This window comes from Penicillium waksmanii (assembly GCF_028829765.1).
Source record: "Penicillium waksmanii strain IBT 27052 chromosome Unknown utg000004l:1.0-5674109.0:1.0-5678898.0, whole genome shotgun sequence".
Lineage (NCBI taxonomy): Eukaryota > Fungi > Ascomycota > Eurotiomycetes > Eurotiales > Aspergillaceae > Penicillium > Penicillium waksmanii.
Genome location: NW_026643251.1, coordinates 3,674,116 through 3,696,046, shown reverse-complemented (window position 1 = coordinate 3,696,046; position 21,931 = coordinate 3,674,116). Strand labels below are relative to the sequence as shown.

Below are 21,931 nucleotides of genomic sequence, written 5' to 3'. Positions count from 1 at the left end.
TGCTTACTTCCAGGTGGCGTGTTTTGATTACATCCTCATCTGGGTCAAGCAACCGAATAAGTCCGGCAAGATATGTTTTTTTTTCAAGTTTACCAAGAGATGTCATTGATTGATTGGAGCGCCAATTTATCTATGCATATTTTCTGCAACACCCCCTCATGCGACCGAGATCTTCAGCGCCAGGATCCTCGGGTTCGCAGACCTGGACTCGTCGGAGGAGGATGAATGGCTTTCCCCGGGCCTGGTGCGGTCGCACTGCAGCCATCCAGACCCTTCTAGCTCTCTAGCTCTTTACTTCTTTTGAAGTTCTTCTTTCCCAACTTGAACTGGATAACTAAACAGCATGTCATGGCTTCGGCCGAAAAGCTTGAGTCTCGCCATCTGGCGTTCCGATTTCCGGTCTTTCAATATCAATTTTAATCTTAATATATGAATACAATCTCATAATAATACATTTTTCTGGAGCATTTCATTTGGCGTACCACCGATAACTCTTCAAAGTTCTGGGTATAATTTCCACATTGTGTACAGTACTATCTGCGCATAGTGTACTCCTCATCAAAGTGAGCGCCCCGCCCGACTCTCCTGCATAACAAGTATTAAGTATAGTAGGTCTATTGCGATTCGCTGGGTAAGATCATGACACGTTCAAGGAGACGACCAAAGTGGCAAAGGACGTACTTTAAGTGAGACTCGGGTGGGGGCATGGGAGATAAAACCGGACTGGGAACCAGACCGGGGCCAACGGTGGAAATTACAACGGGCCAACGGCCACGATGGAATGACCGGGCGTCCGATCTGATCTGGAGGGGGAGGGGAGGCGTCACCTGCTTGGTGCCAACCCCATATCATAACTAATCGGTATGATCGGAGCGAGGGGAGGGGCAAAGGGTCTGCCAGGGAGTATACTGGTAATAATATGTGGAAAAACCAAAAAACCCCTAAAGATTAAAAAATTTAGCTAATCCCATTGTAGATGGAGGAGGTAGCTTTACGGTGGCCTACATCCAGGTAAACTTGAATGAGGGTGCCCGATCTGTGTGCCCAGGTGATGCCCTACTACAAGTAATTTGAGTGTTTGCCGGACAAAACAGGGTTGGGAGAGTTGTGTGGTCTCGTGTGTCGAGCAAGGCCAGACGAGACCCCCTCTCTTTCTCAGTGGCAACAGCCCAAAGCCTAGAATTGTGCGGGAGTCCGGAAACGGTGATGAGAGGGGGTGTACTGGTACTTGTTCCCAGTACATTCCCCACGCATTGGCCCAAGTACCAGTACATTCACCCAAGACAGCCCTCCACCCAACTACCCACCGTCACCCACCATGGATGGATGAACCTCGGAAAGCCCTTTTTTATATGAGCAAAACGAAACATCCTACACCGGGATTCGACAGGAATTAATATCCAGAGGTCCAGAAAAATTTCAAGTATGTGACAGCGAAGAGGATCAGAGAGGATCAGGGAGAATCAGAGAGGCCTGGATTCATCAACTCGATGCAGAACCGAGAATGATCGCCCAGCCGCGTGGGGCCCGTCAGCCAGTCGTGGCCAGTTGTAGCCAGTCGCAGCTCCGTGGAGCGTCTAGACTTGCGGCAGCACATTTTTAGCACGGCGACGGGGCCTCGTCAACACCATAACAGAGATGAAGCTGGGGTCGTGAGTCGTTAAATGGTAAATATTAAATATTAAATTATTTGGAAAGGACGGTAGTCAATATCGCATATAAGCCCTCCTGACCCTACACTAGCACCTTCGAGAAGTCTTCTTCCTCTCTGCTAGGTACTTCTAGCTTTTTTCTTACCTTGGGCTACTCTCCTCCACCGATGACTCGACGACCGGTCTAGAACATTGTCTAGACCCCCAACAGCAGCCGCAGCAGCCCCAGCAGACGTACCCGGTACCTCCAATTCTCCCGGGGCCACCATAATCTTCCAAAGTACCCGATACACTGGGCCAACTCTGGACCATTTCCACTTTCCTCCCCTTACCTCCCCTCTTCTCATTCTCTTCTCGCCTCGTCTCCCCTTTGCCTCTGTCTTTGCCTTTCCGTCCTTCACACACACACGCACACCTGGTCGAATTCTCAAACCTCCCACCTCCTCTGCTCTCTACGGCGAATCCCATGCCGTCCGCCATTCTTCGCCCACCCGACTCGGCCTGGATGAATCGACAGTGCAATGGACGGTGTGGGCCAGTGACTTCCCCAGACAAATTAACCATGCATCCGACCACACTGAAACTTGACACCCAACGTCGTCTCTCCAACCACTCCCTCCCTGACTCCTCCCCCGCCGAACGTACCGGCCCAAGCCCAGCAAAACTCCGTCGACGAGCCTCGCAAGGATCCCTCCGCACCAAACCCTCCCCGGTCTCTCGGTTCCTCTCCAAGGGCAGTGTCGCGGTACATTTCCCTTCCTGGGAACACCGCAGTTCTTCGCCGGGCTCGCCGCTCCGGGTCGAGTCGCGAACCCGGTCTGTAGACTCTCGTCTTCGTCTGTCCACCACGGTGTCTCGCGGGCCGAGACCCTTGACGGCGCATTCGAACTCATCTACCTCTACCTCTTTCTGGAACTCTTCTCCTTCCTCCTTCCAGTCCGACTACCCTTCTGTTCTGCCCCTCACACCACCGGACGACGATAGCCACGTCGCCTGGAACCCAAAGTCCGAGATGATGCTCTTTGGTACCAATACCCACCAGGAGCCGAGCTCCGGTGCGATGATGGATGAGAGCCACAGCCTGGGAACCTCCCCCCCCAACTGGCCCATCAGATACCCTCAGTAGTCCGTCTGACGGCCTGTCGAATGGCTCTTCTAGCGCCGGGGGCAGCCCAGGCCCTCAGGACGAGATGGACTGCCAACAAGATATGGGATCGTGGCTAGACCAGGGCATCAACGTGACTGGTGAGTGATAACATCCGAACACATAATCACAGGCGTAAATTTCCAAGAATTCTAACCTCTCTCCACAGTGTCCTCCTTGGGAACATCAAATCCGCGAGGTGAGGCCGTCAAGATCGTCTCACAGACTCTTCCATACCCGAGGACTTCAGATCAGTCGATTTCGCTGCCGAGAAATGATACTATCTTCTGCTCTATCGTCCAGGCTGTCCACAGCCATCTGCAGCCTGGCCACTCGCCTTACATTAATGTCACACACGCAGTGCCCGAACAGTTCAGTCTGTCCAACCTGCCACATTCTCCTCCAAGCACTCCTCGCTCTCCAACCGCTGCCGATGACTATTTCAACGCCACTGTTTTCTCCAGCGCCGCAGTGGTGGGTGCGTACCACGATTTTCGTGGCCCTCTTCAGCGGCAACTTGCACATGCTCCGATGCACATCGTCCCCCCTCACAGTGTTCATATTTCCGTGCTAGAGCGATATCTCCCCCCGCCTTCCGCTCAGGAATATAGAGATCTGTTTTGCCCTACCCGTCCGTCGTTCCTTGTGGACCGACTCAGCGAGCTATCTCCAAACGGAGGCTCGCTTCTCTTCATCTACCCCACCAAGAAGGGTGCCTCCACATTCAAGTCCCAATATCTGGGACCCATTCTCGACCCTCTCCTGCGACAATTAGTCGTAGTGAACGGCTTGTCTGCTGACGTCGGTCGCTATTTGGGCAAGCTATCCACAGTATCCCAAATGGATGACTTTGCCACGATGAAGGCAAACATTGCCACACTCTGCGAGTCTCTAAGCTCCTCATCGTCACAGTTCCAGGTGGCTGATGCCGGTCGTGCCAATGCCGATCTGGACCGCAATCTGTGGGTGGAGTGGTTCATTCACCAAGAGAAGGCCCGGATGAAGGAAGTTCTCAACCTCTATTGGCAGAACGGCCGCCGGCCTCCCGCGAACAAGACCATGTCCAACGGTGGCTCGGGGCACATGTCTGACAAGGACATCTCGTCTTCCATGCTCCTCGGCGAGATCTTTGAAGGCATTCGCAAGCGGCCTTATGGCGAGGACAGCGAGCCTCACGAAGGGGTTGAGCTGGGTGTGTTCGTTATCCGACGAACCAACTGATCAACCCTGCGGAAATGACCACTTTCCCACCCAAAATACTTTCCTTTCTCACCCACCCTCATTTGAAACCATACAGTTTTTAAAAATGATTCTTCTATACGGACCTCTGGTATGTGTCCCTGGAGTTAGTTGGTCAGTGACTTTACCTTATTATATTTTATTATTTCGGCCGTGGTGTGCGCCGTCCTGCATTTTATTTTTGGCCGGATGGAAACGAACGTGAATACCCATGATGTTGGTCTTTTTTCTCTTTCTTTTTTGGCGATCAAGACTTGATGATTTTTTTTTTTATGATGGATATAAATTTTTACTGGGGTTGAAATCCAATACAAACAATCTTTTAGAGGTATTCGTTTCCTTTTGTGTAGCTAGTAAGAAGTCCCTCCTTAATACTATTCTGTTATAGTAGAGTTAGGCATTGTTTTAAGGGATTTTTGCCTTGCAGAGTCGGAATCTGCTACGGCATATTGTTTGCTCTACTTGCATATGGAATGGCAACCCCATGCCCCGTAATGAGGATTCTTCGAACATTATTGGCTCCAGCCATGGAGAGCTGGATCCGAGTGATCCGTGATACTCAGGCTTGAAGCTCATGCTGCTTGCATGCGAGCCATATACCGTGCTGCCGGGACGCACGTCATCAAAGAAGAAATGGGAAATTTGACCTCATTCCTGAGAGCTCTTGATCCAAAAAAAGCATGTTCACCCCATTATTTCTCTGCCTAACCCACTTAAATCTATGTAGTTTGTGTGGCAAGCGTCGCCAGTAGTTCGGGACGGTCAAACGTAGTGCCGGGCCTAAACCGCATCTGGCACTAGACAATACCGTCCGCTTTTCTGACGACAGGCCGGTCTACACATTACAGGCACTGAGCCCTCTATCGTGCTTCTTTTTGGTCTAGGTTATACTCCCAGAGCTGGTCTAAAAGGCGCGTCTTTATGCAACCTGTCTATCACTTCTCCTAAATCTACACACCCTCTCAATCCATGGCCTACTCTCCGGGGCCCCCATCACCCGGCACTGGGCCCGCCTACCATGGCGGACTACAACGAGGGCGTTCCACCAGCCCGACTGGCGGAGCGTCAGGTCCGATCTCGAAGCGCGACAAGAGAAGATCGGCTTTGCAAGAGCGTCTTCATGATCTGACCGCTACATTCAGCCAGAACCGTGACGCCCAATTCCGCCAGCAGCTTCACTCTCTCCAATGCGATATGACCCTCATTAATAATGCCGACCCTTACCAGACTGCCCTGCTGCAGGACTCATCTGAGGATATTGCGCAACTGATTGAGGATACTGTCGGCGGGGGAAAGTTCGCCAAGGAGATGGCAAGTCTGTCGGGGACTTGGTATGCGAAGTTTGTACAGGAGGTGAATAATGTCAAGGAGCAGAAGGATTCGGATTTGACTCAAGTCATGGTAAGTCTCGCACTGAGCTGCTTCAATATGGGCAAGTTTAAATGTGTTTGCTAACATGTTCGTTTTTGTGGTATAGAACCGACACCAAAATAGCCTTGATCGACACTGGAGGGAATACGACTGGCGAGTACACTTTGCTAAGGAGGAGTACAATCAGCTATCGGGCACCCTTCGCGAGCGCTTGATGCAAAGTATCTCGAGCAAGCGAACTCGTCTGATGCGCGAGAAGGAACAACTCGACATCGCCGACACGAACGCCCTACTGCTACATCCCAACCAATTCAGCATCACCAACCCCGCCAGCCCCGGTGGCATTCACAGCAACCGCAAAACTCGACACACCCGACATCGCGTGGATCTGGACGAGTTGGGCAACGGCATTGTCTCAGAGTTGAACAAGCGCAAGCGCAAGGCGCCCGAAGAGGATACTGGATCTCCCGTGCGGGACACGGGCGGCACGACCCCGGCCGAGCGCTCCAAGACATATCTTGAGAAACAAACTGCGCCCACATACTCGATGCATTCGCTCTTCACAGATAAGGAATTGAGCGCGCACGCAAACCAGGCGCATGTTGCGACCATGCACTTTTTCTCCACCTCCAAGCGCGCCGACCAGGGCTCCGGCGCCGTAACCAACGGCAACAACACTGACGCGGAGGATACCCCGGAAAACACTGGCCACGAAGACAATGGCACTCCCGCTGCATCGGACATGATTCGTACCGCCAGCCACAATTTCCACGTCACACGCTCGACCCGCACAACCGCGGCGCACAGCGCTCTCAGTGCCTTGGCCGATCTTGCCGACAAGCCCGCTACCCGCCCAAGCCTGCCCTACCACGTCCTCGCTGGTCACCAGGTCCGCACAACGGGCAACGCGCCGCCATTGACATCCCTGCTCAATGACGAGGCAGACGACGACTCTGCGCGCTTCGATCGTCTGCACAGCAGCAAGCCTGCTGGCTGGATCGATGCATCCTTGATCGAACTTGTTTCTGGGCCGCTCCCGTCAGAGCCTATCGATGGCCACCCACCTAACCCGGGTGAAATCTCCTCCTTGCATCCCGATTTCCCGCCTAGTATGAACATTCAACTCCAGCCCGCGCGCCAGCAGCCGGGGTTCGAGATGTTCCCTTCCATCATGATGGAGCGTGAGCGCAGCAGCAAACGGACTCGGAATCACTGAGGGCTACTTACTCCGGTGGCGTCTGACTACTTATCTAGCGTTTGGTTGTAAGTTAGGAGGGAACTGGTGTCTTTATTCGATATTTCTGTCTTTATCTGCTTCTTTTCAATTGGATGGGTCCGTGGATTGCAATTGCACGAGAGGACTGGCGTTAGGTATTCCAATTCGCATGTCTATTTTTTTCCCGCTCTTTCTTGAGCTGCATAATCAACTGAACTTGATTTCTTCCATTCGTTTTCGTTTCTCTTGGCTTTCCATTTGACCGAATCGCGTTACATGCGATGTCGATCTAGTTAGTACACTACGCGGTTCTTCCACTTTCAACCTCGTATGACTATGACGCCACCCGCTATGGTTGGTCATCAGCATCTACAAATCAACCAGGTAAGCTGTTTGACACTGTCATGAAATTCTTAGTAGAGCGTAGCATTGCATTGCAGGATGTATAGCGTGCTGGGCAGCATGAATGATGTGATCATGGTCAGAAATTGGGTCATCGCCACATCTGCAGCGCGTTGAGTGGTCGCTTCTCCGGAATTCTCGCCGAGATGACAAATGCCCCCAGCAACATCGAATGGTCATCTTGCTCACTAATTCATCATAGTCTCCGGAGACTTTTAAACTTCTGGCTCCGACTCTGCAGCGGTATAAAGAGTGTGCTCTGCATCTAGGATCATCATTTCGCATCGCATTGCATCGCATCGCATCGCATCACATCCACCCGCACTAGTATACTATAACTATACTCGGTATATAATCATACAAGATGGCCACCACCACCGAAACAATAGCCACCACTGGCACCACTACCACCAGCGGACCAAGCTACATCCCTCGGGGTCCCACAACCGCAGAGATAACCTTCTACGCATCACCACCCGACGGCTCCGCCCCATTCAACTACGTCGAAGCACCCCCTGCCAACCAACCACAACGCAACTACCTCGAGCAAACGCATCAAGTAAACATAAACGACATCCGCGGCGACGAAAAATCCTACAATCTAGACAAAGACGCCTTCCAAACCCTCTCCTCCGTCCCCACAAAAACAACCTCCTCAACCTTCGACTCGGACACCGCCGTCCGCGAAACATACTACCCGGAAGTCGAATCACTCCTTCTATCCTCCATCCCCGGCGCAGAGAAGATAGTCTTATTCGACCACACAATCCGCCGCGCAAAGCCAGACGCCCCCCGCCAACCCGTCAATCGCGCCCACGTGGATCAAACCCCCCCGCGCAGCAGCCGACAGAGTCAGACTTCATATCACCGACTCAGACGAGGCAGAGAGACTTCTCGCAGGCCGTTATCGCATCGTGAACGTTTGGCGACCTCTGACGGCCGAGCCTGTTCAGTCCGCGCCGTTGGCGTTTGCGTCGGCGCAGTCTGTGGATAAGGATGATCTCGTCCCTATTCAACACCGGTATCCGCATCGGACGGGTGAGACTATGGGGGTGAAGTTCAATCCGGAGCAGAAGTGGAAGTATTGGTCTGGGATGAGCCAAGATGAGAGGTTGTTGCTTAAGTGTTCGGATTCGAAGGGGTTGGAGGGTGGTGATGTTGCGCAGTGGGTGCCTCATACTGCGTTTTGGGATCCTAGGACGCCTGATGGTGCGAGGTTGAGGGAGAGTATTGAGGTTCGGGCTTTGGTTTTTGGATGATTTTAAGTATGTTATCATTTAGGGCTGGAGATGAGGAGAAGGGCATGATTGGTTAGATTTTTAGTGGTGTGTTATGGAATGTTTTGTTAGGCACTGTGGTAGTCAGTTACTGGTCTTGGATTTAGGTAATGTCTTTATGATTTTGCATTGGGTTAGCATAGTTAATAATGTTTTATGATACTAGTATATTTTTCAAATCTCAGGCTCTTTGAATACTAGTAGTCCCTGGAAATTGAGGTCTTTCCACATAAGACCAGCGTGAAATTGCAACCACATACCCGAGTACTTATATGGAGAGAGCTGGCGGGTTTTGTCTATTCTTCAAATAGAGAATTTTATACCTATGTAGACAGTAGCCGAACGTGATCAAGATTCATAATATTATAGCTTTAAAATGAGTGCCTCCGAAGTCTGTACAAACGAAATAATTAGAAATACTATGTAAACATGTCAAGTCATCGAGCCATTCAACGTTCCGTTCCATCTCGAATAAACAAACTCGTACATATCAATCGAACAATCAAAGACACACGCACGCACCAGTGCTAAGTACGAAAGGTCAACGCCTCAATCCCGGTGATGTTAGAATCAAGATCCGGTAATGATAATTGAGGCGACACTCGATCGACCGGTTCAATTGACTCAAAATCATCGAGAATAGAAGGATCAATCTCATCCTCAGCCCCATCCTGCAATTCCTCCGGATTGGTCTCACTATCACTAGCAGCCTCCGAAAACCCAAAGTCAAACTCAGAAACAGACGACGAGGAGAGAACAGAATCCGCTTTCGACTTCGTCAAGACAGGTACAGAAGCCTGCCTCTTAACCATGCTCGCTCTGTTGTTCTTCTTATCCATCCCCATTATGACTTCCGCCTCTTTCGGCCATGCCTTGTTGGGTGCGCTCTTCTCCTGCTTCGGAGGCGAGATGCAATGAAGTGAAACAGCAGGGCCACGTGTAGACGGGATTTCCTTAATCGCCGCCCCAAAACACTTCTTCACTCTGCTTGCGGACGGCCGTTTCTCCGGTTCGGAGGAGAGCATCGCGCGAAGTACAATGAGCATGCGAGGAACGGCGTAGAAGAATCGGTCACTGCCGCGATCTCGTCGGCATCGTTTCAACGCGTCACCTTCTAGCAGGGCAATCCAGGATTGTACCTGGACTGAATTGCGGGCGAGATGGAATGAGGCGTCTGCCATTCCGCCGCCACGACCGGCGGAGCGGTTGCGGGCACTGCGGTGGGAGACAAAGGATGCTGAGCTTCTCTTACAGAGGTGGGTAAGAATGTCGAGAATAATGGCGGCGAGGGAGAAGAGATCTGCAGATGATTGGGAGGTTTGGGTTGAGTGCCAGGTTGGGAGGATAGTTGAAGGAGTCGAGGGGGGGCGGAGCGATTAGAGAGGAGCTTGTTGAAGATAATGACGATGAGGAGGTCGATGATCTTAGTGATGGGATTGGGAAGAGGCTTCGAGGTCTTTTGGACCAGAGGGGACTGCTTTGTTTTGGGGAGCCGGTCGAAGCGGAGTTTGTGGAGGTGTAATTTGAGGATGCGCCAGACGAGGAGGAAGAAGATGAAAAAGCGAAGGAGAAGCGAGATGGGGATCTTGGGAGTCCAAGATGAATAACGGTTCCCTTGGATGCGGCAGAGTCTGGTCGAGGATTGTCTGGTGATGATGGTGGGCTCCCAGTTTCGTTGAGTGGTGCTAGGGCAGAGACGAACAGGCTTCTTCCGCCGCCCAGTTCGACCCCCCGAGGGAAGGATCACTTTGCTAGGGGCTTGCTGCACTGGATGAATGGGCGCAGTGGCAGTGTGAATCCAGCGTTCGGGAGCAGAGTATTGATAAGACTCGAGGTCGTTAACTCGTGGCGGTGCAAGAAGAGAATCGAGGGCTTGGAATTGGCCCAGAATGATATTGAAGTCTGGATCGACGAGAATGTTGGAAGGCCGAATTGCAGTATGAGAATGGCCACGAACATGCAGCCAGGACAATGCAGATACGAGACAATGAGGCCAGGTGATGAGAGTCTGACGGCGCTCCTCCTTGGGTAGGCGTTTGAAGGTCAGAGGTTCATCACTCAAGAAACTTTGCAGTGTGCGATCTGTTTCAGCCCCAGTAAAAAGCACACATACAGTATCGTCGACGAAATATGAAGCATAGATCGAGAAGAGATGCTGATGCGCGAGTTTCCTCAAAGATCGAATTTCTTCGAGTACTTCGTCCGAGGAGAAGAAATGTGGCGCACCACCAACTTGGACCCGGGTGCGCAAAAAGACACGACATACTGTCCCGGACAGAACAACTTTATCGACTGTCTCATCCCTGCCTTGTACTCCGCTGCTTGTCGTAGCTCGTGCCACCTCTACCGGAACACCTTCATTTGCTGTATAGGCAACGTGTTCGCCTTCGGAAATCCCGCGAACTAGAAAGCGCCATTGGGCATGGAAAAAGCTTGCATCGAGGGTAGGATCGTTGCCGTAGGGAGAAAGACACAGAAGATCGATGTTCTGTTCCGCCATTGGTAGGTCATCGTCATCGCGTGACTCGTCGACAAGAGCGAAGATACGATCGGGGATCCCTATCTCGTTGAGTATCAAGAAGAGGCGGCCAGCTTTGGTCATAATCCGTTCCATGTAGGTCTCGCTCGTCAGACCCTCGCCCCAACGGGGTAGATCAAAAAGCTGAGGAACACTCTCAGGTCGTAGACGGCTAATGATGTACTTGGTGTCGAGTGTGGCCGTGATTCTCTCCTCGGGCCACCAGAGAGAGGTGTATTCGTGGGGCCGGGCCATGGTCGGTGCATTGTTCATGAGGAAATACCTAGATTGAAAACTGGGATTTCTTCATTCTCTCCAAGTCGGATGGAGCAGAGGGGAGTTATAACATGGCTGTGGATCGTGTGACAGGCAGTCTTGAAAATAGGGCCGAGGATGATTATCAAAAAGTCCGCGAGTCCCCTGTGTCCTACGTCCAAGTCTGTTCAAGCAGCGGCGAACGCCTACTGGCGGAGGAGAACGCTTATCTCGACCTCCGCAAGGGGAGTTCAGCAACCAGTCAATAGTCCGGAGAAGCCATCTACCTGAGACCCAAACAATCGGGTGTCAGCAGCGTCATAATTAACGACAGCAAACGAACAATGGGCCCAACGGGGGGAGGGGTGCGGCGAAAGTCAAGATATGATGGATCGAACACTTGGGACTGCATTGTTGGAGGATCAACCAATCTAGATTCGCGAGCTTATCAGTAACCTGCCAGATGATTTTGTCCGGGCGCACGCCTCAATATTTAGGGTAACCGCTTCGAGCTTAGCACAAGAGAAATCAATACCATTCTGTCCAACGGGCAGTGCAATATCTGCAACTCTCAACCGAGATAAGCGATTGATCTTCCTCTGACAGCTGCACAGATCCTAGAATGATCGCAACTATTAAATTCTCGCATGAAACTGGCTCATTTATTGAATGGAATTCCTTAGGGTGCAGGCACCGGAAGAATCTGTATGAATAAATCTGTCATCTCACTCCACTGTTCATGCCGATGATCGCCATGGAGCGCATGTCCTCTTGACGCCCCACTAGTTAGTCGAGACGAGGCAATGGCTCGGTCGCAGCAAGCTAATGAACCCATCTGCGCCACTAGAGACAGTCGAAAAGGGAATCCCAGAATCTCAGCTGGCAATCAGTGATATTGCCGCATCGAGTTGCTTCTTTGGACATTTCCATGGTTGTGTTATCCAGAAACCAACCCTGGGCGGCTTGCGCGGAGATGGCTTGATAACAGCCTGAGGGTTCCCCCTAAAAGACATAATTGGCTCATAGACTCTCATCTGGGATCCTATTAACTTCCAATCGTTGAAATAGTTCCCCTATTGGATATTACATATGATAGAGACAATACCGGGAATTTCAGGAGAGTACATTGATGTGTACCGCAATTCCTCATTGGCCTTGCTGAAAATCTCCTAGCAAATGAGATATTCCATAGATCTCAAGACACGACTAAAATACGTTCTCGTCAAACTAGATATGACTTCGTTTTTTAAGCCTTATTATTCCTCTCAGCTGGTATTTGGCACGAAGGAACATGCTTTGTGTATGTAGATAGACGCGTCTGCCTTGCTGCAACGAGTTCGGTGACGGAGTTTATCGATATACAATAGATACTACCAGAGATATGTCCTATCATATGGTTTGGCAATCGATTAGAATTCGGTGGTCGTTTTGATATGCAAGGAAAACATCCTCATTGACTCGGAAATTGACCCAACGACATCGATAGAGTATTGGAACCTATTCTGGTAGTTCAAATTTGACATAATAGTTTTTGTCTAGGGCATTCAGAATTGAAGTTCCACCCCTGAGAGCCTGCATGAATAAATCTTGGTATGCGTACTAGGCTAAAAGGACCATTCCCAATGGACGTCCATGGGATCAGAGGACTGGTGAAATAATTCAAGACCCCTTTTCGAGCCCTGGAGTGTCAAGTTTTGATGTTACTCTTGAGTCTTTCCTAAAGGCCTTCCGAGTCGGGTGTAGCTCAATTCTCCAAATTTGTAGCAGAACTGCAGAGACAATAACTAGTATAGATACTAGCACTTAAGCCGTTTCATCATGTAGTTAATGATGCATTCCATCTCAGTTCACCCACCTCTCTATCCGAGGGGAGGCATGCGAACAGCGAATTGGATCAATAAGATACATTTTAATAAGAACTATACATCTCAGTTCTTGGTGGATAGTGTGAAAATCCATATCAATGTGTTTACTCATTACAAGAACTAAGGAAGTACAACGAATCATGGCCATGGCATTTCCACTCGCCTCTTGGTAGGTGGGTCTTGCCTCTTGAGATGGCGTTCGTTTTACCCCACAAAACTCCTGAGTGCAGGATCCCGTCGGCTGAAGTGAGTCCCGCCAGCGAGCGGGGTGAAATACTCTCCGATTTTCCGATCCAGCTCTTTCTTGCCTTTTCAACCTCCCTTTTTTTCCATCTACGGGATAAGACCAGTCGGAATGCACGATGTATGAGCGCCAGCGGGTTTGGCGGGCGTGCCAGGCATGCCGTCGCAAGAAGGTCAAATGCGATGGCGAACATCCGTGTCAGAGCTGTACTCGCAATAAGGCGGAATGTGTCTTTGAGCCGTATAATAACATGAGGCTAGTTGATCCACAGTTAGTTTTCACTCTTTGATGAATTTGGACTTCAAATATCTATTCCATGCCCGTCTTTAAGACCGTGCTGACAAGTTCGTGGACGCCGACAGATACGTGATCAAGCTCGAAAAGAGACTCGCACAAATGGAGAGAAATTTGAAAGCACAGTCTACTGCTCAAAGCGGCATCGGAGAGACAGAGACCCTTGTACATCCATTTACATCGACCTACGACGAAGACTCTCATCCTCACAAGGCGGCGCATCAGTCGGTTCCCGCTTCCGACGAGGGTGTCGTGTCCGATCCGCCCGACTTCTTGCAAGCGTGCTCAACAGATGCGACCGTTGAAAGACCAGCAAATTCCTCGAGGCCGGAAACAATTACAGGGCCACTCAACTTACAATTGCAACCCGAAGTAGATGACTGCGAATATTATGTCGTCCAGCCGAACGATGCGGAAGATGCACCAATTGGCACCGTATCGATTCCGATCGACATAACGCGACTTGAAGCATCGCTAACGCACGTCCTGGTTGACCTATTTTACCACTTTATATACCCTATATTTCCGATCATCCACTCCTACAATTTCCGACCGCAATATGCTCGCTGGCTCTGTGGCCAAGACATTGGTGGGAGTAACCACAACGACGACAATCAATTTTCGTTCCTCTTATATGCCTTGCTCGCAGCAGCAGCCTCAGTCATTCCGAAAGAACACCCGATATTTGATCAAGAAGAATGCAGGATCTATAAAGGGGCAGAACTGGGCAATCTCCTCTATTTGCATGCCTTATCTCTGAGCTCAGATAGAGCATATCAGCGGAATACAACATCTGCAATCAATACAGTTGCCGCACACGGGATTATGAGCTTATATTTAACAGAGTCAGGGAGAGTGAATGATGCTTGGGTAACTACCGGTCACGCAATGCGTCTTTATCAAGGCTTGGATGTGGAGGATGACGGTGACGGTGATGGTGATACTACGACAGCGGATGCTGCCGACACTTTCTCGACACGAAGCAACATATGGCGGTGCTTGTATATACTTGATCGATCTCTTTCAACAGCACTTCTAAAGCCGCTAGCAATGGACGATGTCGAAAGTGACACTGAGTCATTTGATGGCGAGAACGACCAAGCATCGGCCTTGGAGGCAAAAACAGACCCTTGGTTCTCAGTCGTGGCAGCCTTTCATGTTACCATGGGTCGAATCTATAGATCTGTTCGACAGATCCGAAAATCTCAGTCATCTCAAAACCCAAGACTGAGAGACACGCTGAGATCATATGTGAAAAAACATGATGCAGAGCTGGAGAAGTACTATACCAAGCAAGTACTGCCGAGAATAGAAACTGCAGACCGACAAGTAGAGTCTATTGCTTTGCAAACAATTGCAGTCTCATCATACTATATTGGGGTTGTTCTTCTATACCGAACCTTTATCGAACGACTGAACATTGCGGAGCCAGAAGCCTTTTTGCGCTGTGCCGAGGCTGCATCGAATTGCATCAAGGTTACTCCCGAAGTCATAGCCAAAGTCCCCGCGAGCCACTTTGTGATACAGCAAAGTCGGGCAATATATGCAAGCACAAAGGTGCTTTTACACTGCATGCGTCTCGCTCGGAACCCGACCTTCACCAACAAAGCATGGTCGGACGTCGAGACCGGCTTCAACATGCTTCGGGATTTTAAGATTCAATGGCCCGAGATCAATAAATACCAGTCACTTATAGAGAAAGACATGGAGCTCACACAAATTGATCTCAGCAAACACGACATTCTCAACAGGACTTTCGATCAATATGGCCAGCTCGCGACTTCCCAACAATCCAGGTCGAGCGAAACCATGGGCGTATCATATAATGGCAATTCTACCGATCGAATAAACATTGAGAAAAGTATCGGATCCCATCATCGAAAAGGGAAGAAGAGATCTTTTTGTACGGATGAGAGAATGCAATCTGACTCTGTCGTTCCGGCTTGTGAATCACGGCCAAAGCGAGGCAAACCCGTACCAAACGCAATTGTACCACCTTCACAACTCGACAGCAACATGCTGGGTATTCTTAACGAATCCGAGCCACTCGATAGCTATTATATGGCAGAGCAGTCGGCAATAGATGATGACCTCCTTCTTGGCGACTTGATTTCTCAGCCATCTACACTCGGGGACCCCTCATTGGACCTATTCAACGATGCAATGTTGATGGGCTCGATTGATAGTTTTTTCTCGCAATATGCAGATTAGTGCGTTTGATTGTTCTTATCCAACTGATTCTGTACTAGTTACTAAGTGAACATAATACTGCCTAGTGAGGAGGTGCAACTGTTCCACAAGCCCCACACTTCCGGCCTCCTTCATTATTTATCCAATCACTAACTACAGCCTTAACCTGTGTTTCAATATCCTCACAGTAAAATGAAACCTCCCGAATGATTGTCGGTTGGCTTTGGTGTGCCTCTTTATTTTCACAGTACCATCTAATGCGATCAATGCAGGTTGGTGGACGTGCGCGTTCCATGACCAGACCAACTGTATCCTCGTATCGCCTTGGAGAATGAGGCGTATTTCCTAAATTAAAAATTATCAGCAATATTCAGGCAAAAGTGGCAGCGAAGTGTTAGCTTGTACCAGGGACCAAGAATGTTTCTCCTTCTCGAATTATAACGTCTCGGAACTCCCCATCATCAACGATCTTTAGCAGCATATCACCTTTGATCTGGTAGAACCATTCCTATCAAAGAGACTGCTATTAGGATAAAAGTCCAAAGTGAAGATGCATTAGAGACACTATACTTCTGTCTCGTTGACTATATATCGGAAAGAAACCGGTATTAGGTTCAAGTCATATTTATGCGGTTTGTTGTTGCACCGCAAAAGCGGTTCTACTCACTGTGATAATCATTCCTTGTATTCGGGCCTCCGACCGCCATCAAAATAAAATCTTTCCCAGAGTATAAACATTTATTATTGATAGGAGGCTTCAAATTATTTGAATTTATTTCAAGCCAAGAAGATAGGGCGATTGGCCCTGGAATAGAGCCTTTGGGGATTGAGGATGATTCCATGATAAAGGCGAAGTCAAAATAACGGGGTAGTAAGATCTTGTCGACATAAATGATCGACTCTGTCTTTTAAATGTCACACCCGGGGGTAAGTGTATTTCTCCGCATGATCTTTTGAACGGCACGCAAGTCACATTCACCGGACTAAGTTCAAGCTTGGCGTGGAGAAGTACTAGTAGGACCCGCAACGCCTTCCGATTGATCAGTCGGATCTATCCGAGTGGGAAATATACCAGCTGAGAGCACTCGTGCAAGAAACTACTTGTGTCTTCGCAGAGCCCGGGGCCTGTTAATGAGAATACACATAAAATATAAATTGCCGATAAATATTTAATTCAAAGCAAAGGAATTTTTTTGTCTACATTACTACTAATATTGATCACAGCCGCGCTGTTTCAGCGGCCCGACTTGGTTTGTTTCTTGATCGGATACTTGATCGGAAACTACATTTCTCTTCTTCAGTATGACGGTCGTGTCGAATTGTTGCTCGTGCTCTGCTACCAAGCCACAATGGAGCACATCCAATGATACAAATGATAGGGATGGCCCTTTCCGAATCGACATGCACACCCATATTATGCCACCATCTTTGCCCGACTTTTCACTTCAATCTTCCGATGGGAAAAGCGAAGAATGGATCAATCTCCGACTGCGAGATGTATCAAAACTTGACAAGAATAATAAAATCGCTTTATCTTCCCAAAATGTCGATATGTTCGTGGGCGATAAATTCTTCCGAACCGTTGAGCCGAATTGTTTTGACCCGATAGTTCGCATGGAGGAAATGGATGCTACAGGCGTGAACCTTCAGGTGATCAGTACAGTGCCTATTCTATTTTCATACGACAAGCCTGTTAAACCGGCTACATTGTTAGTCCGCCACCTGAATGACCATATTGCGTCGGTCTGCCACGAATATCCCAAGCGTTTCGTGGGACTCGCAACTGTTCCATTGCAGGATATTGAAGCGTCAGTGGCTGAGCTAAAACGCGCAAAATTTGATCTTGGATTGAAGGGAGTGGAGATTGGTACAGAGATTAATGGAAAGCCGTTGGACTCTCCAGAATTTGACACATTTTGGAGTGCCTGTGAGGAATTGGACATGCCGATCTTCATTCATCCCTTGGGCTATGAACTGGAAAGGGAGAATAAGAGCCGGTGGGGTAGCTATTGGTCTGCTTGGCTAATAGGAATGTATGTGACCCTTGGGTTTAGTTTGGGATAATTTTGACCAACTTTGGTGAACAGGCCTAGCGAGACTGCACTCGCCATTCACGCAATTCTCTCATCGGGCGTCCTCGTGCGACACCCTAAGCTTCGACTATGTTTTGCACATGCCGGTGGTGCTTACGTGCCTCTTCTCGGGCGAATCCAACATGGCTATGACTGCCGACCTGATCTAGTCGCGCATAGTTCTCAAGGAGTATCCCCCCCAGAGCTATCTTCAGTCCCACCAACATAATATTTGGCTGGATAGTCTGGTACATGATCCGGACCTCCTGAAGCTGATCTGCAATAAGATAGGACCAGACAGGATTATCATGGGCAGTGATTATCCTTTCCCACTTGGTGAAATGCCTATTCCAGGTGAAATGTTGAGAAATGACAAGCTGGTGGGCGAAATGTTCTCGCAGGAGACGCGGGCGCGTATGCTCTCCGGAAACGCGATCGAATTTTTGGGGCTGCACAACATGTTCAAAAGCAAGGAATAGGGTGCCACTCTATAAACTTGGGCTTGGAGGGTAGATAATTGATTTCAACTTTCAAATGGGACAAATTTCGATGTATCTAGATCAAAGCTACACAAGAGGCTAGCAGACCGCAAGGGAATGTTACAAATAGTGTCAAAAATTATCTAGGGTGAATTAGGGAAGATCCTCGGAGAAGAGTGTATGTATAAAAAATTTTTTTTTGGAATATTACCCGACGGTGATTCGTAAAGTTCTAGTAGGTATTCGAGTTAAATGCATCCCCTAATTGAGTGCAGTGGCTTTAGCTAATATATGCACTCAGATTGCGGTATTGAAGTGGGTCGTTGAAGATCGGATTTGAACAGCACGCATAAGCGCTCAAATTCACTCAACTTTGTACACCGATTTTCAGAGATACTATGGATGAGCCGGCTACAAATGAGCTTTCAATCCTCCTCATTCCAACTTTTTCCCACGGTTACCAGCCAGGGTATTATTGCTAGGACGGATTTATAAGGTCTTTTTTTTGCCATCGATAAATGGATAACAACGACACGATGTACTAGCCAGACTGGAACCCGCTGGTACTACGCCATTATCATCTGCATCATTGATGTCTATGAAAGTGTACTGGCTGGTCGAAAATTAGCATGGTACCAGTAGGTCCCAATTTGGCTAGTACTTCGTGTCGTTGTTATCCACTCATTGATGACAAAGGAGAGAGCTGAATCCTCTTGATTTCAACCAGTCGACCGAACAGTTCTCCAAACACTCGAAAAATAGTATCCGAAATGGCTCTTGGTGCTAAATGCAAGCGAGGGCTTTTTATGGCGGCTTGAAAATGCGGTGGAAATGGGAAATGGTCGAATCGGATAGCGGTCCGATCGGAGAAAGATCTGCAATTTGTTAACTTGGCTAGTGACTGAAACCGAGCATCATAATTCTTCATCTTTCCATTTTCTAATATCCCTTTATACGGAACTTAGGTATTGGAACTTTGTCAATTTCAATATGGATTTGATTTCACAGCTATGGGAGATCGGTAGTCCAGAACGCGCCAGGGATTACTTGACAGGTCTTGCAGGAGAGCCAATGCGTTTGCAGAACTTTATTAACAATGATTTTCGAGACCAGTCAGACGCAAGCAGCTGGATAGATTCATTTGATCCTCGATCTGGAAAGCCCCTCGCTCAAATTCCGCGCAGTACCACTTCCGATGTGGACCTCGCTGCAGACGCAGCCGCCCAGGCATTCTCTTCCTGGTCTCAGGTTTCACGGCAAGAGAGATCGAACACTTTGTTGCGCATTGCGTCTGTCATTTGCAGCAAAAAGGAGGTATTTGCGACGTGGGAAAGCATTGACCAAGGAAAATCACTGGCTAGAGCCAGGGTTGAGGTAGAGCGTGCAATCTCCAACTTCCGGTTAGTATTAGATCCGAAGCTGCAGTGTTCATGACCTCAAAACTAATTCAGATCTTAGATACTTTGCTACTTATATTTTACATGATGAAGGATCTGTCCGTTTTATTGACGGCCAGCCAACTACTCTAACATACGAGCATCGATCACCCGTGGGAGTATTTGGACTTATTTCGCCATGGAACATGCCTCTATATCTCCTCACATGGAAAATTGCTCCCTGTATCGCATTTGGATGCACAGGAGTAGCTAAACCTAGCGAAGTCACAAGCATTTCTGCATTTTGTAAGTTCCAAGAAATAGCCGCGGGCTATACCCGGGACTGACTTCGTGATTAGTACTTGCCGAAGCGCTCCGACAGGCAAATTTGCCTCCGGGGGTAATGAACATCATATTCGGAGACGGCCCCGGTGCAGGCTCAGCACTCGTCAAGTGTCCTCGTGTGCGAGGAATTTCGTTTACCGGTGGAACTAGTACTGGTATTCAAATTCGACGGGAAACAGTCACTGATATCGGCAAACACATCTCACTAGAGCTTGGTGGGAAGAACCCAACGTTGATATTTGACGACGTCAATTTGGCCCAAGCCGTGCCTCTTGCCGCATCAGCTGCATTCGAGAATAGTGGTCAAATTTGTTTGTGTGGTTCGCGGATATATGTGCAGAGCAGCATCCTTGACAGCTTTTTATCTGCATTTGTGGAATACGTGAAGGAAAACTATCAACTTGGACAGACCATCGGACCTGTCGTTTCGCGAGAGCATTATGCCAAGGTCAGGTCCTATCTCAAACAAGCACAAGAAGAAGGTGCGGCTTTATTCACCGGTGGGGTCCCAGAGGCAGACCCCAAGCATGGCTACTGGATAGCTCCGACCGTGCTGGGTAATCTTCCTCATGATAATCGGGTGATGCGTGAGGAGATTTTCGGACCTGTCGTTTCGATTTGTTCATTTGAGACAGAGGAAGAAGCAATTCAATTGGCGAATGATAATCCAAATGGCCTCTCCAGCGTTCTCCTAACCCAGGATGTATCTCGGATGCGCCGAGTCGGAGAGCGAATCGATGCTGGATTAGTGTGGGTTAACTGTTGGTTAGTACGGGAGTTAAGCACTGCTTTCGGAGGAATGAAGTCATCTGGAGTTGGCAGAGAAGGGGGTGCCCATAGCCGGGATGTTTTCACTAATCTTCGCACCATTCATGTACGTTAGTGATGGCTTTTCCGTTAACAAGCTGAGTATGCTTCGCGATACAATGACGTCACCACGGGAGTCGGGCCGCTCGGATCTATCCGCACCCCGTGACTCGTTAAGCAGTGATTAGATCGAGGGAACACAATCGACTTTTATTAGGATATTACGCTCTTTTCAAATCAATTCGCTCTTCTTATACTTTGTGCATTGATAATTTGCGGTCTTTATAGCTCGACTCGACACCACACGGCTTCTCATGTCGCAAAGCATTCCTTACTTCCGCCCTGCCACCCACGCCCAAGGGCTGGCCAACTACCCACACGCGCGTACTGTGCAGTCTGCCGACGGAAAGGGCTCTTATGTCTACGTTTCAGGGACTTCATCTCGACGTGGCGATGGTACATTTGTGGGTGCTACCCCAGCCGCCGATGGCACTATTGCCTTAGACATCCGACAGCAGACCGCAGCCGTGTTGTCCAACATCGACGCAATCATCAAGGGGGCCTCGGATGGCCTGGCAAGCATTCACGATACGGTTGATGCAACAATTTTTCTCACGAACATGAAAGATGATTACACTGGAATGAACTCCGAATGGGATAAAGTTTGGCCCGATCGCAATACAGCCCCAGCGAGAACAACAGTCGAAGTGCGAGCATTGCCGAGAGAAGAGATAATCGTGGAAATCAAATGTACTGTTTATTATCTGCAATAGATACATTATATCATACGGTTTCAAAATGACGACAAAAGCAGGTTTGACGGGGTGTCGGAAGTGTCAGATCCGAGTCAACACTCAGATTTGTTTGTCTCTGTCGCGGCAATGCTTTGAAACGCAAAGCCCCACATACTTATCGGGGTGGGTAACTAGTAGTCTGTCTCGACTACATCATGCCGCTCGGAGATATGAGCTTTCTTGAGAATAGTTGATGAAATGAAGAGGCCCCCCCGCTTCTGCAAGCATGCGGTTAAATAATCATACAGCGCGAGAGGAAATCGCGGGGTGTCAATGTAACCCCAACCAGGGGAGCTCCGGCGGGATAACAGTCTCCGCCAATAGAGGCCTGCATGATTTTGTGAATGGTAGAAAATTCGAATTGCGGGGATAATACACGATTGCCCGAGAA

General features: G+C 49.1%; 9 protein-coding genes across 9 annotated transcripts; 6 read left to right on the top strand and 3 right to left on the bottom strand.

The window, feature by feature from the left end:
• Positions 1-2,214: 2,214 nt before the first annotated feature.
• Positions 2,215-4,017, top strand: N7481_004183 (uncharacterized protein; the record flags this gene model as incomplete). The annotated part of the gene is made up of 3 exons (XM_057263402.1): positions 2,215-2,707; positions 2,766-2,897; positions 2,966-4,017. 3 exons carry the CDS (start codon positions 2,215-2,217, stop codon positions 4,015-4,017), a joined length of 1,677 nt encoding a protein of 558 aa, XP_057125063.1.
• A 987-nt stretch (positions 4,018-5,004) lies between these two features.
• N7481_004182 (Sds3 domain-containing protein) lies at positions 5,005-6,622 on the top strand (the record flags this gene model as incomplete). Its single annotated transcript, XM_057263401.1, has 2 exons — positions 5,005-5,436; positions 5,513-6,622. 2 exons carry the CDS (start codon positions 5,005-5,007, stop codon positions 6,620-6,622), a joined length of 1,542 nt encoding a protein of 513 aa, XP_057125062.1.
• Positions 6,623-7,388: 766 nt separating this feature from the next.
• On the top strand, positions 7,389-8,283 carry N7481_004181 (putative methyltransferase; the record flags this gene model as incomplete). Its single annotated transcript, XM_057263400.1, has 2 exons — positions 7,389-7,875; positions 7,901-8,283. The coding sequence occupies 2 exons, from the start codon at positions 7,389-7,391 to the stop codon at positions 8,281-8,283; spliced, it is 870 nt and encodes a 289-aa protein (XP_057125061.1).
• A 545-nt stretch (positions 8,284-8,828) lies between these two features.
• On the bottom strand, positions 8,829-9,326 carry N7481_004180 (uncharacterized protein; the record flags this gene model as incomplete). Its single annotated transcript, XM_057263399.1, has 1 exon — positions 8,829-9,326. One exon carries the CDS (start codon positions 9,324-9,326, stop codon positions 8,829-8,831), a length of 498 nt encoding a protein of 165 aa, XP_057125060.1.
• Positions 9,327-9,415: 89 nt separating this feature from the next.
• N7481_004179 (protein kinase domain-containing protein) lies at positions 9,416-11,092 on the bottom strand (the record flags this gene model as incomplete). Its single annotated transcript, XM_057263398.1, has 1 exon — positions 9,416-11,092. One exon carries the CDS (start codon positions 11,090-11,092, stop codon positions 9,416-9,418), a length of 1,677 nt encoding a protein of 558 aa, XP_057125059.1.
• Positions 11,093-13,301: 2,209 nt separating this feature from the next.
• Positions 13,302-15,688, top strand: N7481_004178 (Zn(II)2Cys6 transcription factor; the record flags this gene model as incomplete). The annotated part of the gene is made up of 2 exons (XM_057263397.1): positions 13,302-13,453; positions 13,546-15,688. 2 exons carry the CDS (start codon positions 13,302-13,304, stop codon positions 15,686-15,688), a joined length of 2,295 nt encoding a protein of 764 aa, XP_057125058.1.
• A 61-nt stretch (positions 15,689-15,749) lies between these two features.
• On the bottom strand, positions 15,750-16,509 carry N7481_004177 (3-hydroxyanthranilate 3,4-dioxygenase; the record flags this gene model as incomplete). Its single annotated transcript, XM_057263396.1, has 3 exons — positions 15,750-16,012; positions 16,073-16,153; positions 16,335-16,509. The coding sequence occupies 3 exons, from the start codon at positions 16,507-16,509 to the stop codon at positions 15,750-15,752; spliced, it is 519 nt and encodes a 172-aa protein (XP_057125057.1).
• A 574-nt stretch (positions 16,510-17,083) lies between these two features.
• N7481_004176 (amidohydrolase family protein) lies at positions 17,084-18,218 on the top strand (the record flags this gene model as incomplete). The annotated part of the gene is made up of 3 exons (XM_057263395.1): positions 17,084-17,700; positions 17,755-17,857; positions 17,910-18,218. The coding sequence occupies 3 exons, from the start codon at positions 17,084-17,086 to the stop codon at positions 18,216-18,218; spliced, it is 1,029 nt and encodes a 342-aa protein (XP_057125056.1).
• A 990-nt stretch (positions 18,219-19,208) lies between these two features.
• N7481_004175 (uncharacterized protein) lies at positions 19,209-21,519 on the top strand (the record flags this gene model as incomplete). The annotated part of the gene is made up of 4 exons (XM_057263394.1): positions 19,209-19,618; positions 19,677-19,900; positions 19,954-20,817; positions 21,035-21,519. The coding sequence occupies 4 exons, from the start codon at positions 19,209-19,211 to the stop codon at positions 21,517-21,519; spliced, it is 1,983 nt and encodes a 660-aa protein (XP_057125055.1).
• Between the last annotated feature and the right edge of the window lie 412 nt (positions 21,520-21,931).